Source organism: Talpa europaea (assembly GCF_964194135.1).
Source record: "Talpa europaea genome assembly, chromosome: 1".
In the NCBI taxonomy this organism is placed as follows: domain Eukaryota; kingdom Metazoa; phylum Chordata; class Mammalia; order Eulipotyphla; family Talpidae; genus Talpa; species Talpa europaea.
This window is the reverse complement of record NC_140073.1, coordinates 117,681,939-117,699,439: the sequence shown is the minus strand read 5'-3', so window position 1 is coordinate 117,699,439 and position 17,501 is coordinate 117,681,939. Positions and strand designations below refer to the sequence as shown.

Here is a 17,501-nt window from a genome sequence, read left to right as displayed (position 1 = left end):
ACTCAAGATCCAATGGGTTATATTCACCAGCATTTCTAGGTACTGTGAAATGTGAAGACAAGGATAAACTCTGTGAAATATTCAGATTAATTTTATGTGGTTTTCACAGTAAAGTTTCCTCCTACCATCCAAGACCCTCAGAGCCCTATTCTGCAGCCCTGCTAAAACCTGCTATACATAAAGGACCTCCTGACCTATCTCATATCAAAATGTATTAATTCTATAATCCATTTCAGGGCATTACTAGGTCACGGAAATCTTCTAGAATTAGTTGAAGCAAATGAGTAAAGGATCCAGAGTAATTCATTTGTTCTCTTGGAGAAAAGTCTTCCACCTGGGTGTTAAACTAGGGTTTCATAGAGGGAGAGGGATTTGATCTAAGTCTAAGAGGGCTAAGAAGAATTAGCATAGGTAGCAAGGAGCCACTGCAGCCCCGGAGTGAATACAAGTCAGTTATGTTTTAGGTCAGTTAGAATCCAAATGTAAATTGTCAGCTTCCAACTAATATTTTCAGTCAGAATAATATATTTTTTTTCAAATCAGAGTAGCTATAAAGATAGGCAAAGAAAGATACAAAAAGGGGGCCTAACTCCAAGAATGGAATTTTAGATTTTTTTTTTTAAGATTTATTTATTTATTTATACAAGAACCGGGGTATAGGCCAGACGCGCAGGAGGGTGAGAGGATTCACCAGAGACCGAGCGGGAACAGGCAGACTGACGAAATACACTGCTGAGGGGAGTAGCGGGAGCCACAGGAGAGGTCTGCTGTGCCATGTGGGATCCTCGCCAGCCGGCCAGGATCGAATTGGCGCTACAGAGGCTGCGGACGGCTTCACAGCGCTGTGCTCAACCAGCGCTGCACCGCCAGGGGAGGCCCTTAGATTTATTTTTCTGGACGTGTCATTTTTTATTTTGTTATATAATAAAAAATTAGCATTAACAAATCTAAAGTCTCCTCTAACCAATTATCAAAGAAAAGGAAAAAAGCTATAGAATCACCACTCCAAAACAAAATCACTTATATTTGAGCAGAAAGATACATCCTGAGATACATCGGATAGCATCCCTCTGGGCCAACTGACAATGAGGAACTTTCTTATAGTTCATTTCATGAGAAAAATAAAAATAAAATCGCAGCAGAGTGATGTTGTTTATTTGTAGAAATAAAAATGTTATTAACATGATGAAAAGTAGACTGATTTTGGATAGACAATTTAGCTTAAATTTTAGCCCTTTCAGCTAATTAACTTCCTTTATTTTGAGCAGCTTCCTTATAACCTTTCTGACTTATTTCACTTAGCATTATTTAGCTTAGAGGGATTTCTTGTCTTTTATGTACCATATGTACCTAAAAATACTTTTAATGTATACTTAAACTGTAACTTACACTTTAACTGTCCATATACACAATATTGCTGGCATTTGCCTGGTTTCCAACAATAACAGCAACCTGTAGAGCTAGGGTATGAAAATATCTTTGACCGTCTCCAAGAACTTAAGCAAAAATGTGCTCTTCATTCACTGAGCAAAGCAGGAATTCTGAGCTATTCATCAAGTGAAAAAACCTGCAGTAGAATTTGAGATGGCCATTTTAGCATAGTCCTTTGGGATGTTTTATTTGAGTAAAATGTGATAGTGACTTGGTCTCTGGCATTATTTCTTGAAAACCTTTCACTCATTGGAAGCAAATGGACAGCACTTAGGATTCATGAAGGAAGAGAAGATAATTCTTAGGGTGCTTTGGAAAACAAGTGTAGTCTGAGTCAGTACTGCGTGTTCTGAAACCCTGTACTCACTGAAGATATTTTCTTTTTTTTCTTTTTTTTTTTTTAATAGAGGCATGTTTTATTTATTTATTTATGTTTGTTTGTTTGTTTTTTGTTTATACATGCACTGGGTACAGTCAGAAGTGCGGGAGGGTGAGAGAATTCACCAGAGCCAGAGTGGGGAGCAGAGCAGGCAGAAGGACCGAAGTACACTGCTGAGGGGAGCAGCGGGCGGCAGGAGAGGTCTGCGCGCCATGTGGGACCCGTCTCCGGTGGCCGGGGAGCAGCCGGGGATCGAACCGGCGCCACAGAGGCCGCGGGCAGCTTCGCAACCCAGCGCTCAACCGCTGCGCCACTGGGGAGGCCCATGAAGTTATTTTCAATATGCAGGTACTGAGGGCAAATGAACAAGGTTTCTTTGTTCTGCTTTATGATCCCTTAGTGAAAAATAAAGAATGAAATAGGAAAGAAATCATAAAGCAGAAACACTAACTATAATATAGCACAGTTATTTTCCTTTCCTCTCTTTCCTTAAACTAAATCTCAGCTTTAATACAATTATTAACAAATTGTGTAATAAAGATTGTTTTCACTACAGCAAGGAGGAAATTGCTGACTTATTTAAAGGAAGAAAAAGAAATGTTGGGTAGATTAGGATGAAATATCTGAGTTCTTCATGAGAAGACTTTATGTTCCTTATCATAGATAATTAAAAGCAAGGACAGGTAAATTACAGGATACACATTAGAGCTCATAACAAATAAACTATAAAATATAAATCAGTCCAGTCAATCACCATTAAGTCTGCCAAAAGCCTCTCACAGAAACCAGACAGGGGACAGAATAAATGTACCATCAATAAAGTTGCTAGCAAACATCAAGTTATTTGATTCTAAGAGCACAACCTGTGATGGAGTTACCATGCTCTCTGCCTCACGGTTTGGAAATCAAGACTCAGAGATTCACAAACATACCATGTTCACTGACTCTAAGGTCAGGGCACTTGGTGCTACAAAAACCACCTAAAGTCATGGAAAACCATTGTGGAAGCTATGATATGACTTGGAATAAAGCAACAAGTATTTCTCCTGAGCAGAGAAACTAAAAATTTAAAAATATACCTGTACAAAGAATCAACAGAAATGACACTGATAGATATAGGGACAATGGGCCTCCCTGGTGGCGCAAGGGGTTAACATGCAACCTATGAAGCTATCTGCAGCCACTGCAGCACAAGTTCAAGCTGCCCACATGGTGCAGCAGACCTCTCCTGACTCGCCTGTTGCTCCCCTCAGCAGTGTATTTCAGTCAGTCTGCCTGTTCTGCTCCCCACTCTGTCTCTGGTGAATCCTCTCACCCCCCACACGTCTGGTCTGTACCCTAGTTCTTGTATACATAAATTAAAAAAATATTTAAAAGAAGTAGATACAGGGGCAAGGTAAAGAGAGAAGAGTGAGTGATGATTCCAAAGTTGTGTGGGTTGACAATTAGAAAAATGGGGATACCATTATCAGAAATGCTGAGGTCGAAGTTGAAAAGTTAATTTCAAATTGGATGATACATTTCACTTAGACATTAACTTACCAGTGGTTAAAGAAGGATCTCACTTTCTGTATCAAACTATAATGTTTCTTTGTATTCAAGAATTATAAATATGGACATGGGAAATCTACCCAAAGGAAAAGACAGTTTTTAAGCAATTAATATTCAACAAATATTACTTCTTTTTAAAAATATTCTTCTGAATTAAAAAATAATTTATTAAACATTACCATTTGACTCAATGCCAGTAATTTCAATGCCTTTTATTCATGAATTTTCAAATAATGTGATTAGTTTTTGATCTAATCGAAGGATTAGAAACTTAAACAATTATTATTAGCATTATTCCATTAAAAACTTTAATTTAAACAGCTTTTCTAGATATTTTGGCTGATGCCAAAGTATTTTTTCTAAGTCAGACTGTTACAGGGCAAACCCCCATATAAAATGGGGTTGCCTGACTGTGGGTCCTCACCAGCACACTTCAAGGGCACTTATTAATGCAAAACTGCAGACATACACAAAAGGTTGATAAAAGGTTTACTTACAAGGGAAGGGGAACTGGGAAATGAATAACTCAGGGAGAAAAAGAGGGAGATAAGTTCGTAAATGTATCCTACCCTTTCCGCTGACCTGGAATCCCAAACCTAGCACGCCTTGTGGCCAAGAGAGTGACACCCCCTCCACCCCACCCCCACCCCCACCCCCACCCCCACCCCCACCCCCACCCCCACCCCATGGCCAGTTAAATACCCAAACCAGGAGCCTAGTTGCTTAAATCGTCCTCAGGTCCTTGCAATCTTCCCTCGGTGATCATGGGATTTGTAGTTCCCAGTGTCATAAGGGTGGAGTCCACAAAGCCTGTATGGAGTTTGCTCAGGACATCCTTTCCCCCATCAAGATCACTTAGGGAGATGGATTTGATTACATGGATATTTTGACTAAATGATATTTTTTTAATTTTTTTTTAAAAATATTTATTTATTTATGCAAGATCCGGGGTACAGACCAGATGCGCGGAAGGGTGAGAGGATTCACCAGAGACAGAGTGGGGAACAGAACAGGCAGACTGACTGAAATACACTGCTGAGGGGAGCAGTGGGATTGTCGCCGGCCAACCGGGATAGAACCCGCGCTGCAGAAGCTATGGACAGCTTCACAGTGCGGCATTCAACCGCTTGCGCCACCAGGGAGGCCCTAAATGATATTTTTGAATGTATTTGGGCATCTGACTTATATTGTAACAGGGTGGTCCCCAGGAAAGGGGGAGGTTCCAGGTTTTCTGCCCCACCGAAAAGGAGGGTGGAGCAGGTTTGCGGGGTTTGTGCCCCTCTCTCTGCCCTGTAACAATATGTGCACATGAAATGTGTTTGTACATGTAGAATTCTGTGTATATGTTTTCTAATATTTTTCAGACAGGAAAAAAAAGTATAAAATGATGCTGCATTGAGGCAAATCATTCTAAAATCAAATTCTAAAAATAACTATTGTTTTCATTCTTCCATTTTGTGACTTCAGTTCTGTTTTCACAAGCAGATCATTATGTATTTACACGTAAACATTGTGGTTCTGAAAATTGTCCCATAATAATGGAAAACTTCTAGAGAATAAAAAAAAGGACTATGACAAATTTCCTAGCTTTTTCTTTTTCACATCGCTTTAGTTTCCTGGGGTATTTTTTAGCTTTTTTTTTTTTTTTTTTTTTTAGTTTTAGTTTACATAGTACTCTTTCCTCAGCATTATTCCCAAAGTCAAACTGTAATTGTGTTCTAGCCAGACTGTCAATTTATCTCTCTTTGGTGATGCAGATTTTAGCAACTTATTTCACAAATAGCTTTGTTAAGCACTATAATTGTCACTATATCAAATTACTCTGTGATACAAAGTCAAAGTCAAAATTAAATTCTAAGATAATCTGCGCAGAGCACAGAAAATAACAGATACAGAGATAACATTTTCCAACATGTGTTAGGGGACCCTAAAATACTATGGAAGCTATAAAAGGACAGATTGTGGAGAAGGCAGTGACAGCAGCAGCCTGGGAGGGAGGAGATGAATTCTAATGTCTCTAAATCTTTGGAACTGGTTCGTTTGCTCCAGGACATTCCTCTTCCTCTACTTCTGGTTTTCACAGATTCATCTGAGCTTTGGGTAGCTATTTTTCTAAAGGTCAAGGACAGTATATCACATGTGGTCAAAGTACTTGCATTCTGGAAAATAGAATATAATGATAGTAACAACAACTTCAGAATGCATTTCAGATATATAGAAACTGATTCAGGGAGAGATTTTCTAGCATCTCTACAATCTTACCATTTAGGTACCCCCGTCTCACACAGTGTTTTCCAGCACCCTTTCTTTGTAGTTTTTCTTGTTTGTTTAATTTGAAATCCTGGAATGGAAACTGCACCTTCTAAGTAGACCATTGTCCTCATCACAATTTGCTCTCTACAGGGGCTTAGGACCTTTTCTACATCACCTGTCCAGGCCCCAGGGCATTTCAATATAAGCCCCTGATAAATTCTGCTGCTGAATTGTGCCTGGAATTACTAGAAGAGTGTCATATCACTTTCTGGATTAAAGTCATGACTAGAAAATATTAAGAAAGAGTAGAAAATCCCAAGGTTTAAGAGCTTTCTTCAGAGCAGTTCTAAAGCAGAACTTCAGAGCAGTTCTTCATTTACATAGCATGACTATATTTTTTTCTGAAGGTCAACAAATACCACTAATTTGTTGTTTTTCTTGAATAGAGCTATCAATTGGAAGCAATTAGAAAATACTTTTGTAATTGTAAAAAAACAAAGTAATTGTTTATTTTTTTTAAGATACCTCTTTTTTTTTTTTTTTAAATATTTATTTATTTATTTATACAGGCATTGAGTACAGTCAGAGGCATGGGAGGGTGAGCGAATTCACCAGAGCCAAAGTGGAGAGTAGAACAGGCAGAGTGATGAAGTACACTGCTGAGGGGAGCAGCGGGCGGCAGGACAGGGCTGCGCGCCATGTGGGACCCTCGTCTGGTGGCCGGGGATCCAACCGGAGCTGCAGAGGCTGCGGGCAGCTTCGCAAGCCAGCGCTCCACCGCTGCACCACTGGGGAGGCCCCAAAAAACAAAGTAACTGTTTCTATCTTAAATTTATTTTTTAATATTATGTATGTATGTATGTATTTATTTATTTATCTATTTATTTATGCATACAAGAACTGGTGTATAGGCCAGAGGTGTGGAGAGGGAAGTGTGGTGAGAGTATTCACCAGAGACAGAGAGGGGAGCAGAACAAGCAGATCTACTGAAATACACTGCTAAGGGGAACAGCAGGCGAGACAGGAGAGGTCTGCTGCGCCATATGTGGGTTAGAACCTAGCTTTCATCAAGCATTTCATCTGTGCATTATATTTTTGCAGCATTATAATCTAAACCCCAAATATGTCCTGTGGTAAATATTTCTGTACTGGTATTGAAATATATTTAATATTTTTGGCGTATGCTATTGGTTTTACTATCAATATACATGTATCAAATTGTAAATATCTCATAGAGGTTTCTCCATATGACTAGGGATGGTGACTTAACTATTGCATACCCAGTAGCTAATTCTACAGCTTAATCAAACCCAAAGTTTGATGGATTTCTCATGAGGATTTTTTTTTAATGCATTGAAATTTAGTAATCCATGGACATCTATATGTACTCTACCAGCAGTTTGGAATAGATAGGAAAATTTTAATTCTTACCTTAATCCTTAAAAACCTTTAAGTCAAGGGCATTCCTGGTGGCCTATGGGTTAAATTTCAGTGCCATCACTGCTATAACCTGAGTTCGATCTCCAGCCAGGGAGCTAACCACCATGGCACAGCAGACTTCACCCGTTTTGCCCACTGCTCCCCTCAGCAGTGTATTTCAATATATCTACCTGTTCTGCTCCCCACTCTGTCTCTGAATCATTTCACCCCCTGCACCTCTGGCATACACATCAGTTCTCTTATGCAAAATAAATAAAATAAATTTTAAAAAATCTTTAATAAAAAGAGAAAATTCTAAAGGACTCTTGTTCCAAGAAAATGACATTTGTTTTATTTTTTTTTTTATTGACGCATGTTTTTGTTTTATTTATTTATTTGTTTGTTTGTTTTTTGTTTATACATGCACTGGGTACAGTCAGAACACGGGAGGGTGAGAGAATTCACCAGAGCCAGAGCAGGGAGCAGAGCAGGCAGAAGAACGGAAGTACACTGCTGAGGGGAGCAGCGGGCGGCAGGAGAGGTCTTCGCGCCATGTGGGACCCTCCTCCAGTGGCCAGGGAGCAGCCCGGGATCGAACAGGCGCCGCAGAGGCCGCGGGCAGGTTCACAACCCAGCGCTCAACCGCTGCGCCACCGGGGAGGCCCAAGAAAATGACATTTGTAAATAAGACATGCTCAATTAAACAAACACCAGAGTTTAGAATATAACAATTCCATAATTCTTTGTTCTTTTCCTGATGAATTGTGTATTGGCCATCTTTTCTCTTATCATTACCTCCATCTTTTGGGGACACTGTTTGACAGTGCCTAATAGAGTCAGAAACAAATGGTGAAAAATCTTATGATAAGAAATGCAAGTTTTAAGCCAACTAGCTATTCTTAGCATGGATATAATGGCACAGAGAGTCACATGTCTTTAACATCTAATTGGTTGCAGAAACTGGGCTATGAATTTTCTCACACCTCAATGGCTGTTTAAAAAGGAAGAAACCAAGTCCATAGGGGTTAAATACAGATCCAATGTCTAATCACCAGCAAATGGCAAAGATGGAATTCAAACCCAGCTTTTACTCCAAAAACAGTGTTTTACCCACTACAAACACTGCCCTTCTATATCATGAAAACGTATCTTCAAATTATTTTTATTTCCGGGGCCTCCCGGGTGGCACAGCGGTTGAGCGCCGCCCTGCGAAGCTGTCTGCAGCCTCTGCAGCACCGGTTTGATTCTCTGGAGGCCAGGGAGAACTCCACATGGCGCAGCAGACCTCTCCTGCCTCGCCCGCTGCTCCCCTCAGCAGTGTCTTCGGTCCATCTGCCAGTTCTGCTCCCCGCTCTGGCTCTGGTGAATTCTCTCACCCTCCCACGCTTCTGACCTGTACCCCAGTTCTTATATAAATAAATAAATAAATCTTAAAAAAATAAATAAAATTATTTTTATTTCCTGTGTACGTCATGAGTAGAGAAGTTGAGATCAGGAAAAATGAATGAATTTACCTGACTGCTATTCTAACTGATTGATATTTTTCTAACCAAAATCACCATAAAAAGTGATCCATATGTGCTATTATTCAAAATAAATGAAAGTAGAAATATTGCTGAAATTAAAAAGAGCTATTTCATAGATTTATAATTTGCCATTTTATTTTTCTTTCATTTAATTTGAAGATTACACTGGTTCCTTTGACTTCTTACAGTATAGCAAATCTTGACAGTACAAAAAACCGGAATTTCATCTTTGGCTCATATTATTCCAATTGATTGGGCTACTTGGCTGCACAGACTGAACAGTTATGGGAAAATAAGTCAATCAATTGTACAGAACATGAATCTCTGAAAACCACATACGTCACTTTAAATCTTTAAATCATTCAGCATGGTTTGGCATTCAAAAACTCAGAAATAAATATAAGGGAAAAATAGACTTTCCTGACAAATCCTTAAAATTAATACCACTTACCTCTTGAATGGTCTAAAACTATTGGACCTTTCTCTGTTTTATGCTTTCATTAATCCTGTTAGGGCTAAAGAAATGTGGAACAATCAGCAAGGATCATGGGTCAGAATGAATTACAACCACATTCCCAAAGAAGGTAAGAAAACTTAGAATAAAACAAAATTATGTGACAATGAATCCAGCACACCCTTTGACTGGAAAACATTTGACTGGAGATCCCCAGATAAATGGGAACCTCCAGGTCTGGGACTGATAATGTCTTAATCATCTTTAAGAGTCCAAGAAATTTGTCAGTATGAATCCTGAACCTTTCACTTAAGGTTCATATGAAATTTTGACCAAACAATCATTCATTTTTTTAAAAATAGAGGGTCTTCATGAAAAAAAGATTTTATGTGTATGAATGTCCTAACACTGGAAATAATCTGCGCATTAACTATGTTGACCCTACAAAACCTCCCATCAACAGAAATTCCTGGAGTTTTTATATTTTGACCAACTCAAAGCACAACATTATTCTCTATTATCCAATCTGCAAGGATTATAAATCCAGAGACTTCAAAATCTCTTTATTTAATTTAGAGTCACAGCTCAAAAGTACAAACCTCATTTTGAAAGTCAACTGCTTCATCCAGGACGGACTATGGCTTCTTTTCCAATCTGTAGAGTCAAATAGACTAATAGATTGGAAATCCTCTTTCTACTAACTAGATCTACTTGCAAATTTGAAAGAACATAGGGTGTTATTTAATTCATATGTCTCACAGTAACTAATTTTTAGGATTTTGAGTCATTTGTGAAAAAGCTTTTTGCTTTTTTCCCTAACATTTAATAACATTTGGAGCTGAAAGTGTCAAAAAGAAAGCCCTTCTCACCTAAATCAAACTGTGATAGGAAGTTCAATAAATATCCCTCCCAAACCATTTTACATTATATTTTTGGTCCCACGTTTTAGATGTACCACAGGCTTTTAACTGACGCCAAACTTCTGGGTACTTGCCCAAATATTCACTTTGCTCCAGACCTTTTACAGTTCACTCATGTTTAATAGGCATCAAGGCCATTAAATTTAATTGTAACCATATTGTCTCTGCTTAACAGTAAATGGAAAAGAATGGACGCCGCAAACTTTAATATTCACAAAGCCTGGTCTAGGCTAGCATTTTACTGGAAGGCTGTATCCACTTCTGAGCCCCAAAGGTCAAGAGACAAGGAAAATTTGAATAAAGTTCATTAAGGCCCTTAGGAGACACTAGAGCTATTCAATCCAGAGAAGAAAATAATGAAGAATTCCTTTATGTACACATATCCCCCACTTCTCAAAATTTCACATTACACCACTTGGCTTTTACAAAAGATGTACATTTGTACCTTTTTCCACTAATCAAAATAAATCTGATGAAGAGTTTCACTTTAACAACAAAAAGTACATGCCTTTTATAACAAAAGTCAAAATGCTAAAATAACACTCAGTATTTGTTTAGCAGCAGCCTGGGGGAGGCAGTGCCCACCCTGAGCAGCAAGAAAGAGAGTTACTGTCAAACTCCTTTATATAGCCTGTGTATTTATCCAATCATTCCTGCTTTTACTACATGTTAGCATTATTTTAGGGTTTATGTGTTATTTGGTATGATATAGTAGGCTATTTCTGGGAATAATAAAATGTTTTCCATATAAATTAATGGTAATTGCTTCTTTGCTTAAGAACATTTCAGCTTTCAAAAGGTTTTGTAATGCATCTGAAGCCAGACTGTAACAGGTGGTGCCCCTGGAGCCGGTTGCCAGCGAGGATGGGTAGCCCCAGGTGAAATGCTAACAAAGTATTGGTAGTGGGTGGATACCCTCACAAGAAATGTAAGGGACTGCAGAAGCATCCCCTAAAATTCAGGGTTCAGGATTTGAGTGTTTGGGATTTCAGCACTTTCGGATCCTCAGAAATTCCAGGGTCATCCATTTCTACCCCTACCATGCTGATCTTCCAGAAGGCTGTTGTGGGCCTCTGAAAGACGAGGAGAAACTTCCAACAGTCAACCTCAGAGAAAAAAAAAGTTCAGAGGCTTTGCAGATAGCCATGTGACTGAAACTGTTCCCAGCTTTGCGGCTGTTACAGCCTGGAAGGAAAGGTGAAGGCCCAGAGCTGGGCACCTTGCTGAGCTGCGTGAGTGTGCCTATTTGTTGGGTCACTAGGCTGCCATACCTGTTGTTTTGAGAGCCGCTTGTCTGGTGCTGTGCTGGGGCATCTCAGCAGCTCTGTGAGCATCTCCTGTTGTGTCTTTTGCTGTCTTTGTGAGTTGGATCCCGGGCTCTAGTCTGGCTGATGCATGCTCTAGGCCCCCACAGGTAGTGACATACCATCTTGGGAGTGTTGAGGACTATAAAACACCTGACACTGCTTTGCTTCGGGTGAGGTAAACAGCCATTTGTGGCCTCAGTGACTCTTTGTTTTACCCTGGTTTGTGAAATAAATACCATTATTGTTGTTCTCTGAACCTTAGTCCTGCAATTGTGCTCATGGGTAAAGAACTCAGACAGTGACCGTTAAACTATTTGGTCACTGTCCTTGGCCAGTTTTAGTGCCTCTTGCTGCCCTGCACTTTCAAATAGTAGGGGAAACTTGTGTTCAAAAAGTTTAGTAAATGAATTTTAATTGTCTACAGTAAAAGTTTTTTAGACTCCAATGGGGCATTATTTTAGTTGAGTATAAGAAGCTATATATTCTAACATTTGAAGTTATTGGTGCTTAATTCCAATTAAGAACTAGTAAGTATGGAATTATGAGGAAATCCGTAGCCTCTGCGGCACGGGTTCAATCCCCGGTCGGCCATGGAGAAACCCACATGGCAAGGCAGACCCAAATTGCCCGCTAATCCCCTCAGCAGTGTGTTTCGGTCAGTCTGCCTGCTCTGTTCCCCACTCTGTCTCTGGTGAATCCTCTCACACACACACACCCCCCCCCCCCGCATCTCTGCCATGTACCCCAGCTCTTGTTTGCATAAATAAATAGATCTTTAAAAATAAAGACAAGTAAAGTTTAAGTAAATCCAGAATGTGATGAAATAAAATGCAGAAAAATGGGTACTGCCATTTATGTCTACGGAGAGGATTTATTTGAAGCATTGCCCTATCGGGTTATCATTTGCAAATAATAACCCTTACCTTTGGTGTTTCCCTACACCCACTTTATAGTCTTGCAGGCTATTTTACTGACATCTGGTTATTTCATGTCATTCCTAGCAGCAAATATAGTTTCTTTCCTCTCCACCATAAAAATACACACTTCGCTATTAAATTTTCCCAGGCATGATGCCTTCAAATTAAAATGTTGAATCCTGGTTCCCACTTTTTTGAGCAAAACATTAATCTCTGTCAGAGGGTGATATATATTTAGCAAGTATAATCTATTTCCATAGTGCTTCTACTGCTGAGAATTTTAGTCCAGTTCTTAGAAAGAGACTAATGGGATATTGGGTTGCTTCTGAAATCCTACCAATCAGGTGCCTCAATCGTCTAAATGTTTAGACCAACATAGATAAACTAGCAAGCAAACAAATTAGATTTATATGATGAGATCTCTCTCTATTCTATTTCCCCACTTCTGCTCTATTTCCCCAGAATGGATATGAATTTCTAAATATAAAATTAAATCATCTTTCAAGTACTCTTTTTTAATTGACTATTTCTGCAAACTTCTGAAAAGGTTAAAAAAAAGAAGAAAGTCATGTCTAATTCATTTAACAATAATCACGACACACCGGTCTCATCATATGAATTGGAAGGGTCTGTTAATTATGTCTCTACAATGGAAAATTTAATTTTCTTTGCTTCATTAATTAGCAATAAAGAAAGATTTTCAGGGATTTGAATTTCAAGCAGTGTTAATGACAGGTGACCCAAGAATACTTAATTGTTTCCTGGGCAATTTTAATAAATTGAAGAGTTATTAATTTACCAGGATTTAAAGCTGAACTCAATTTCTGTTTGTCATAACTGTATTGCTTTTAAAAGCTAGAAGAAGGAATTGCTCAGAAAAAGTCATCTAATACTCATAAGACTCTTTTGTTGTTGCTGTTATTTGTTTTGCTGTATTTGATAGAAAGAGTTTAGATAATACCTGGACCATAAAGAATTTTGGGATAGGGCAGAAACATTTGGTACAGGTGAGATTATGAAGACTCTGTTCTTGTTATATCTTAATTATTATATCAATATATCACATACAAAGATTGTATTCCAAAATACACTGGCTTTAGAATCAGAGTTGTCTGAATTTTTTCTGTTATGATGGAATAAATCCTGCAAAAATTACTCACATTTCTGATATTCACTTACCACATTGTAAAATGACATATATTTGGCATTCAAGGACCAGAAATTACTGTTTGGGGGACACATGAAAAAACAGTAACAAAGCCCCATAGAATCTGAAATTGTCCTTAGGAGGCAGAGGAGACCTAAAATTCAAACTGGGCAGGACTGTCATAGGAAGGTTGTCATAGGAAGGTAAGTAGTAGGATGTCATGGAAAGATGTGACATTATTAGTAAGTCATCGGTGGAAGATTGCTTTATTATTATCTCCAAACCGAAAAGATTTCATTGTTAAGTTTATTAAGTTGTATTTATTAGCAAACTGTAATTCTACATCACTTGTATATCTTATTTAATCAAATAAAAGCAAATTAACATTAAGTGTAATGATTATTTAAAATGCCTTAGGACCTTAATGATATAGGATCAAGTTATAACTTTTTGTTTTCAGTAGGAATAAATTAGTTTACTTATTTCCCATCAGTTGAATACCTTCCTATATTTGGGTTATGATCAAAATTTTACTAGAACTTTACTTAATATATGTGTATTTCTCCAACTAGTAAGAAATCTGAAAGTCAAAGACTATTTGCCCTTTTATTCTTAAATGGATCATTGCCACACCCTATACTTAGGCTTATTATGTTTCCACTGTTCATATTCCTTCTGTCCATGCTTATTGTTTATACCTGCAAAAAAAAATGCAGCACCAATTCCTGTCTGGTTACAAATTAATGCCATGACCTTTGCTGTCTTTCTTATATTCCTAGAAGCAGCACTTAAATGTAAGATTAAAACCATCCCCATTCAATAAGTAAATGTTTGTGTATTATCAGGAATAATAATGCAGCTTTAGTTTTTACAGGAAATGGAAAATAAAACCTCAACAAATGGATGCAACCCTTCAGAATGGCTTTCAAATGGGCAGTGCTGAAAATTGATCTGGTTACTTGTCAATTGCATTATTCAGAGATGACATCAGCAGCAAAGCTAAAGCCATTGCTGGCTCATTTCCTACCCCATGGCAGCCTTTCATAACCAAAAAATCCTATTCTGTAAAGATATAAGCATCTCCAGACCTGTAATTTGAGCTTTGAAACCTAATTAAACAACTTTCTACCCAATTTAATTAAAAAACACTGAACCAGATTACAAACACCTGTACACAAGACAACAAACAGTAACAAAACATTTGATAGCATATCATCACCAATGTGTCATTCTACAGGAAAAGCAGGCAGACAATTGAGACAGTTTCTATAATATTATTTTTGTTTGTTTATGAGCCTTTTTCTACACTAGCTTGTTAGATTATTGAAAACTGAAATGGGAAGAACATACTCTTTGATGTTCTTCAAACAATTAGTCTGCGCCATCAGTGCAAAAGACATCATGCTTTACCTGGGGGATTATGTTCATTGAGTATCACAAGTGATGCTGGAGTCGGTCTTCTTTTCCTGATCTGTGAAAAACAAAGACCCCCAAGAACATCAGTGAGAGTTAGATGCTGCTCTACTTTACAAAAGTATAAAATATATCCTACTCTCTTATCTTTTCCAAAACAAAAGCAAATTTCTGGAGGAGACGCAGTAGGTGCTCATTAATTTTATTTTGAATAATAGAAAGCCAGACAGGAGAACTATCATATATTAGTATCACATTCTCTGTTGGAGAAAAGTACATTTCAATAGAGAAGACATAGTTATTTATCACCAAATCACATCACTGAAAGTTATTATGCAATGAGGGTATGAGGATGACTTGCTCATTTTATTGACTCTCCTGGAAACTCATAATACTGGTGATGCTTTTAAGATCCATTATCTCTATTTCTAAACCTGATAAGAGAAGCTTAGAAAACTCAAATTTCCAGGTTAAATTAAACAGCTTTAGTTTTTTTTTCCTAGCATAATATTTCAAACAAATTGACAAAGAATGAATATGGATTTTATGGGAGTTTGTAATTGACTTAAAACTACTAGTTTGTTGTGGGTTTTTCTCATTTTTAAAGATAAAGGAACATATTATGATTAGAATCTCTAATATATCCATAACTACTTAAATAGATAAATTCCTAAAGTATAAGTCAATAAGGGAGAACATAAAATTTACCAGTAATATCTTCTCAAGGATAAAATCAATATAGATACATGTTCAAGATTGCATTAATTTGGCCTAAACCTGGGTAGATTTACTTCAAGGTAATCTAACAACCTAGAAAGATATGAGTCTCAGACTCAATAATTATATTTAAGATTTTGTATATAATGTTTGGGAAAGGATTCATGGATAATTAAAGCTTTAAGAAATAAATGAATTAGCTTGGTGACCTAGTATATTTCCTTGCTTTTGCTTACATTGTTGTAGTTTCTTCACATATGATTTTTTTAAGTGGTTTCATTGTATGGAGCCTAAGTAAATGAGTATTAGAGGTGATATAGATATAAACCAGTCATATGTGAGAGAAAGAGAGGAGAAATACAGAAAAGTAGACATAGTAGACATGGAAAAGGAATTCAGGAAATGTCAAATATTAATCTTTGGATAAAATGCTTCTTAAATTATGCCTATATCTATAAATCCTATCAATTATGTTTCATATATAATTATTGCTTTGAATGTAATGAAAAACATTAAAATAAAATATTAAATCTATATCCTGAAATTATTCTAGGATTTAATACTTTCATTGCTAACTCAATCATTTTTTATAAATAATAAACTAAAAGTTGCTAATTTTAATTTTTTAAATGTTTTTCTAAATTGCACCTGTTTTTTAATAAACAAAAGCAAATAGATTTTTGGATCCAACTGTGAATTAGTAATATAACCATTTTTCTTTAATAGGTGCTAGTTTTTTATTACCTAAAGTGCTGCATTTTAGCCAATATTTCCCCAACACAACTCAAATATAAGTGCATATGCAAACTGACTAATTTCTTAGCCACATATCCTGGAAAGTTCCAAAGTTAGGCAAATTCACGAGATAGAGAAGTCAATAGCAAAAATTCATGTTTGTATTTTTTATGTATAGGAACTGGTCCCCACCCAATTCCACTTACCTGCTCTGCTGCTTCGGGTGCAATCTGACTCTGGAATAAAGGCACAGCAAATTGTATCTTTTTGGGACTGTTGGGCTCCATGATAATGATGAGAATTAGTCAGAGACGTGAAAGGCTCAGAAAGACTAACCCCAAGTGGTGTCTGGGATGTGTTTCCTTAGCCGCACTCCACCCAGCCACAGAAAGTGCTTTGTAATAAATAGCTGTAATTCCAGAGCAAGCAAGTGAAGATGCTGGGATCCGAGTAACCTTCTTCAACATCCACCGTGATGCCTGGCTTGCCGGTTCTCCTACCAATCCCTTGATCCTCTCAGCACAATACAGAAAAGAACAATAAGCTGATTGTGTGCCTCTTCTCTAATACACATGCCAAGCATTCACTCAGCAGCTAATTGAAAATGCGATGCTAGCCTTGAAGGACCCACTGCCCTGGGATTTGAAAGAAAGGCTCTATCCACTGTACATTACTAACCAGCTGCTTAAAAGTGCAATGTAAGCTACCTCTGAGCATTGCAGGGATGGACCATTCATTATTGATGAACACAGAACAGGAAGTTTTTAGAGTTGGGGGCAGGGTATGGGTATGGAGTCATTTCGTTTCTCTTGTAATAACTTACAAGGCAGACACCTTAGCTATTTCACATTCAGCCACCAAAGAGATGAATGACCATGGAAGGTAAGCCACAACCAATAACACCAGCTATATTTATCTGTGCGTTCTGGTTTGGTAAGACTGACCGGAGAGCATCTGTGATGTAGGGAGGACAGCATTGCCCTGGGGCTAAGCAGATCTTAGTTCAAGTTCCATCTGTACCAATTACATGCTCTGTGACCTCAAGCCAATCACAGACTACGTTTAGGGCCCAAACTTTCTTTAAAAGCGAGGGGGTTGGACTTCATGACCTTTAAGCTCCTGTTCTGTTCCAACATTCTTTAATTGTAGTTCACAGTTTTCATTAGAGTGAAAAGATTTGGACAGCTAAATTTAGCTGCTGCTGCAGTGACCTCTCATTCATTTCCTGGTGGAGCCAGTTATAGCCTCTGATTTGGAATAATACAGTGTGAATAGAAAACATTAGTGCAAGCCTAACTGTATCCAATATTGTGGTTTATTGTCAATAGTGGG

The 17,501-nt window shown here is 37.8% G+C and overlaps 1 protein-coding gene across 3 annotated transcripts in view; it reads right to left on the bottom strand.

Moving 5' to 3' along the window:
- The window catches only part of PPP1R1C (protein phosphatase 1 regulatory inhibitor subunit 1C), a gene marked incomplete at both ends in the record, with an annotated part of 101,323 nt that extends 84,867 nt beyond the window's left edge, over positions 1-16,456 (bottom strand). For 2 of the 3 annotated variants that reach the window (XM_084241499.1, XM_084241500.1), the window contains 2 exons: positions 14,715-14,775; positions 16,376-16,456. In XM_084241499.1, the coding sequence (XP_084097625.1) occupies positions 14,715-14,775; positions 16,376-16,456 (142 nt within the window). Of the gene's footprint in view, positions 1-14,714; positions 14,821-16,375 lie in introns of all 3 variants that reach the window. The other variant, XM_084241498.1, reaches the window with a different exon arrangement.
- Between the last annotated feature and the right edge of the window lie 1,045 nt (positions 16,457-17,501).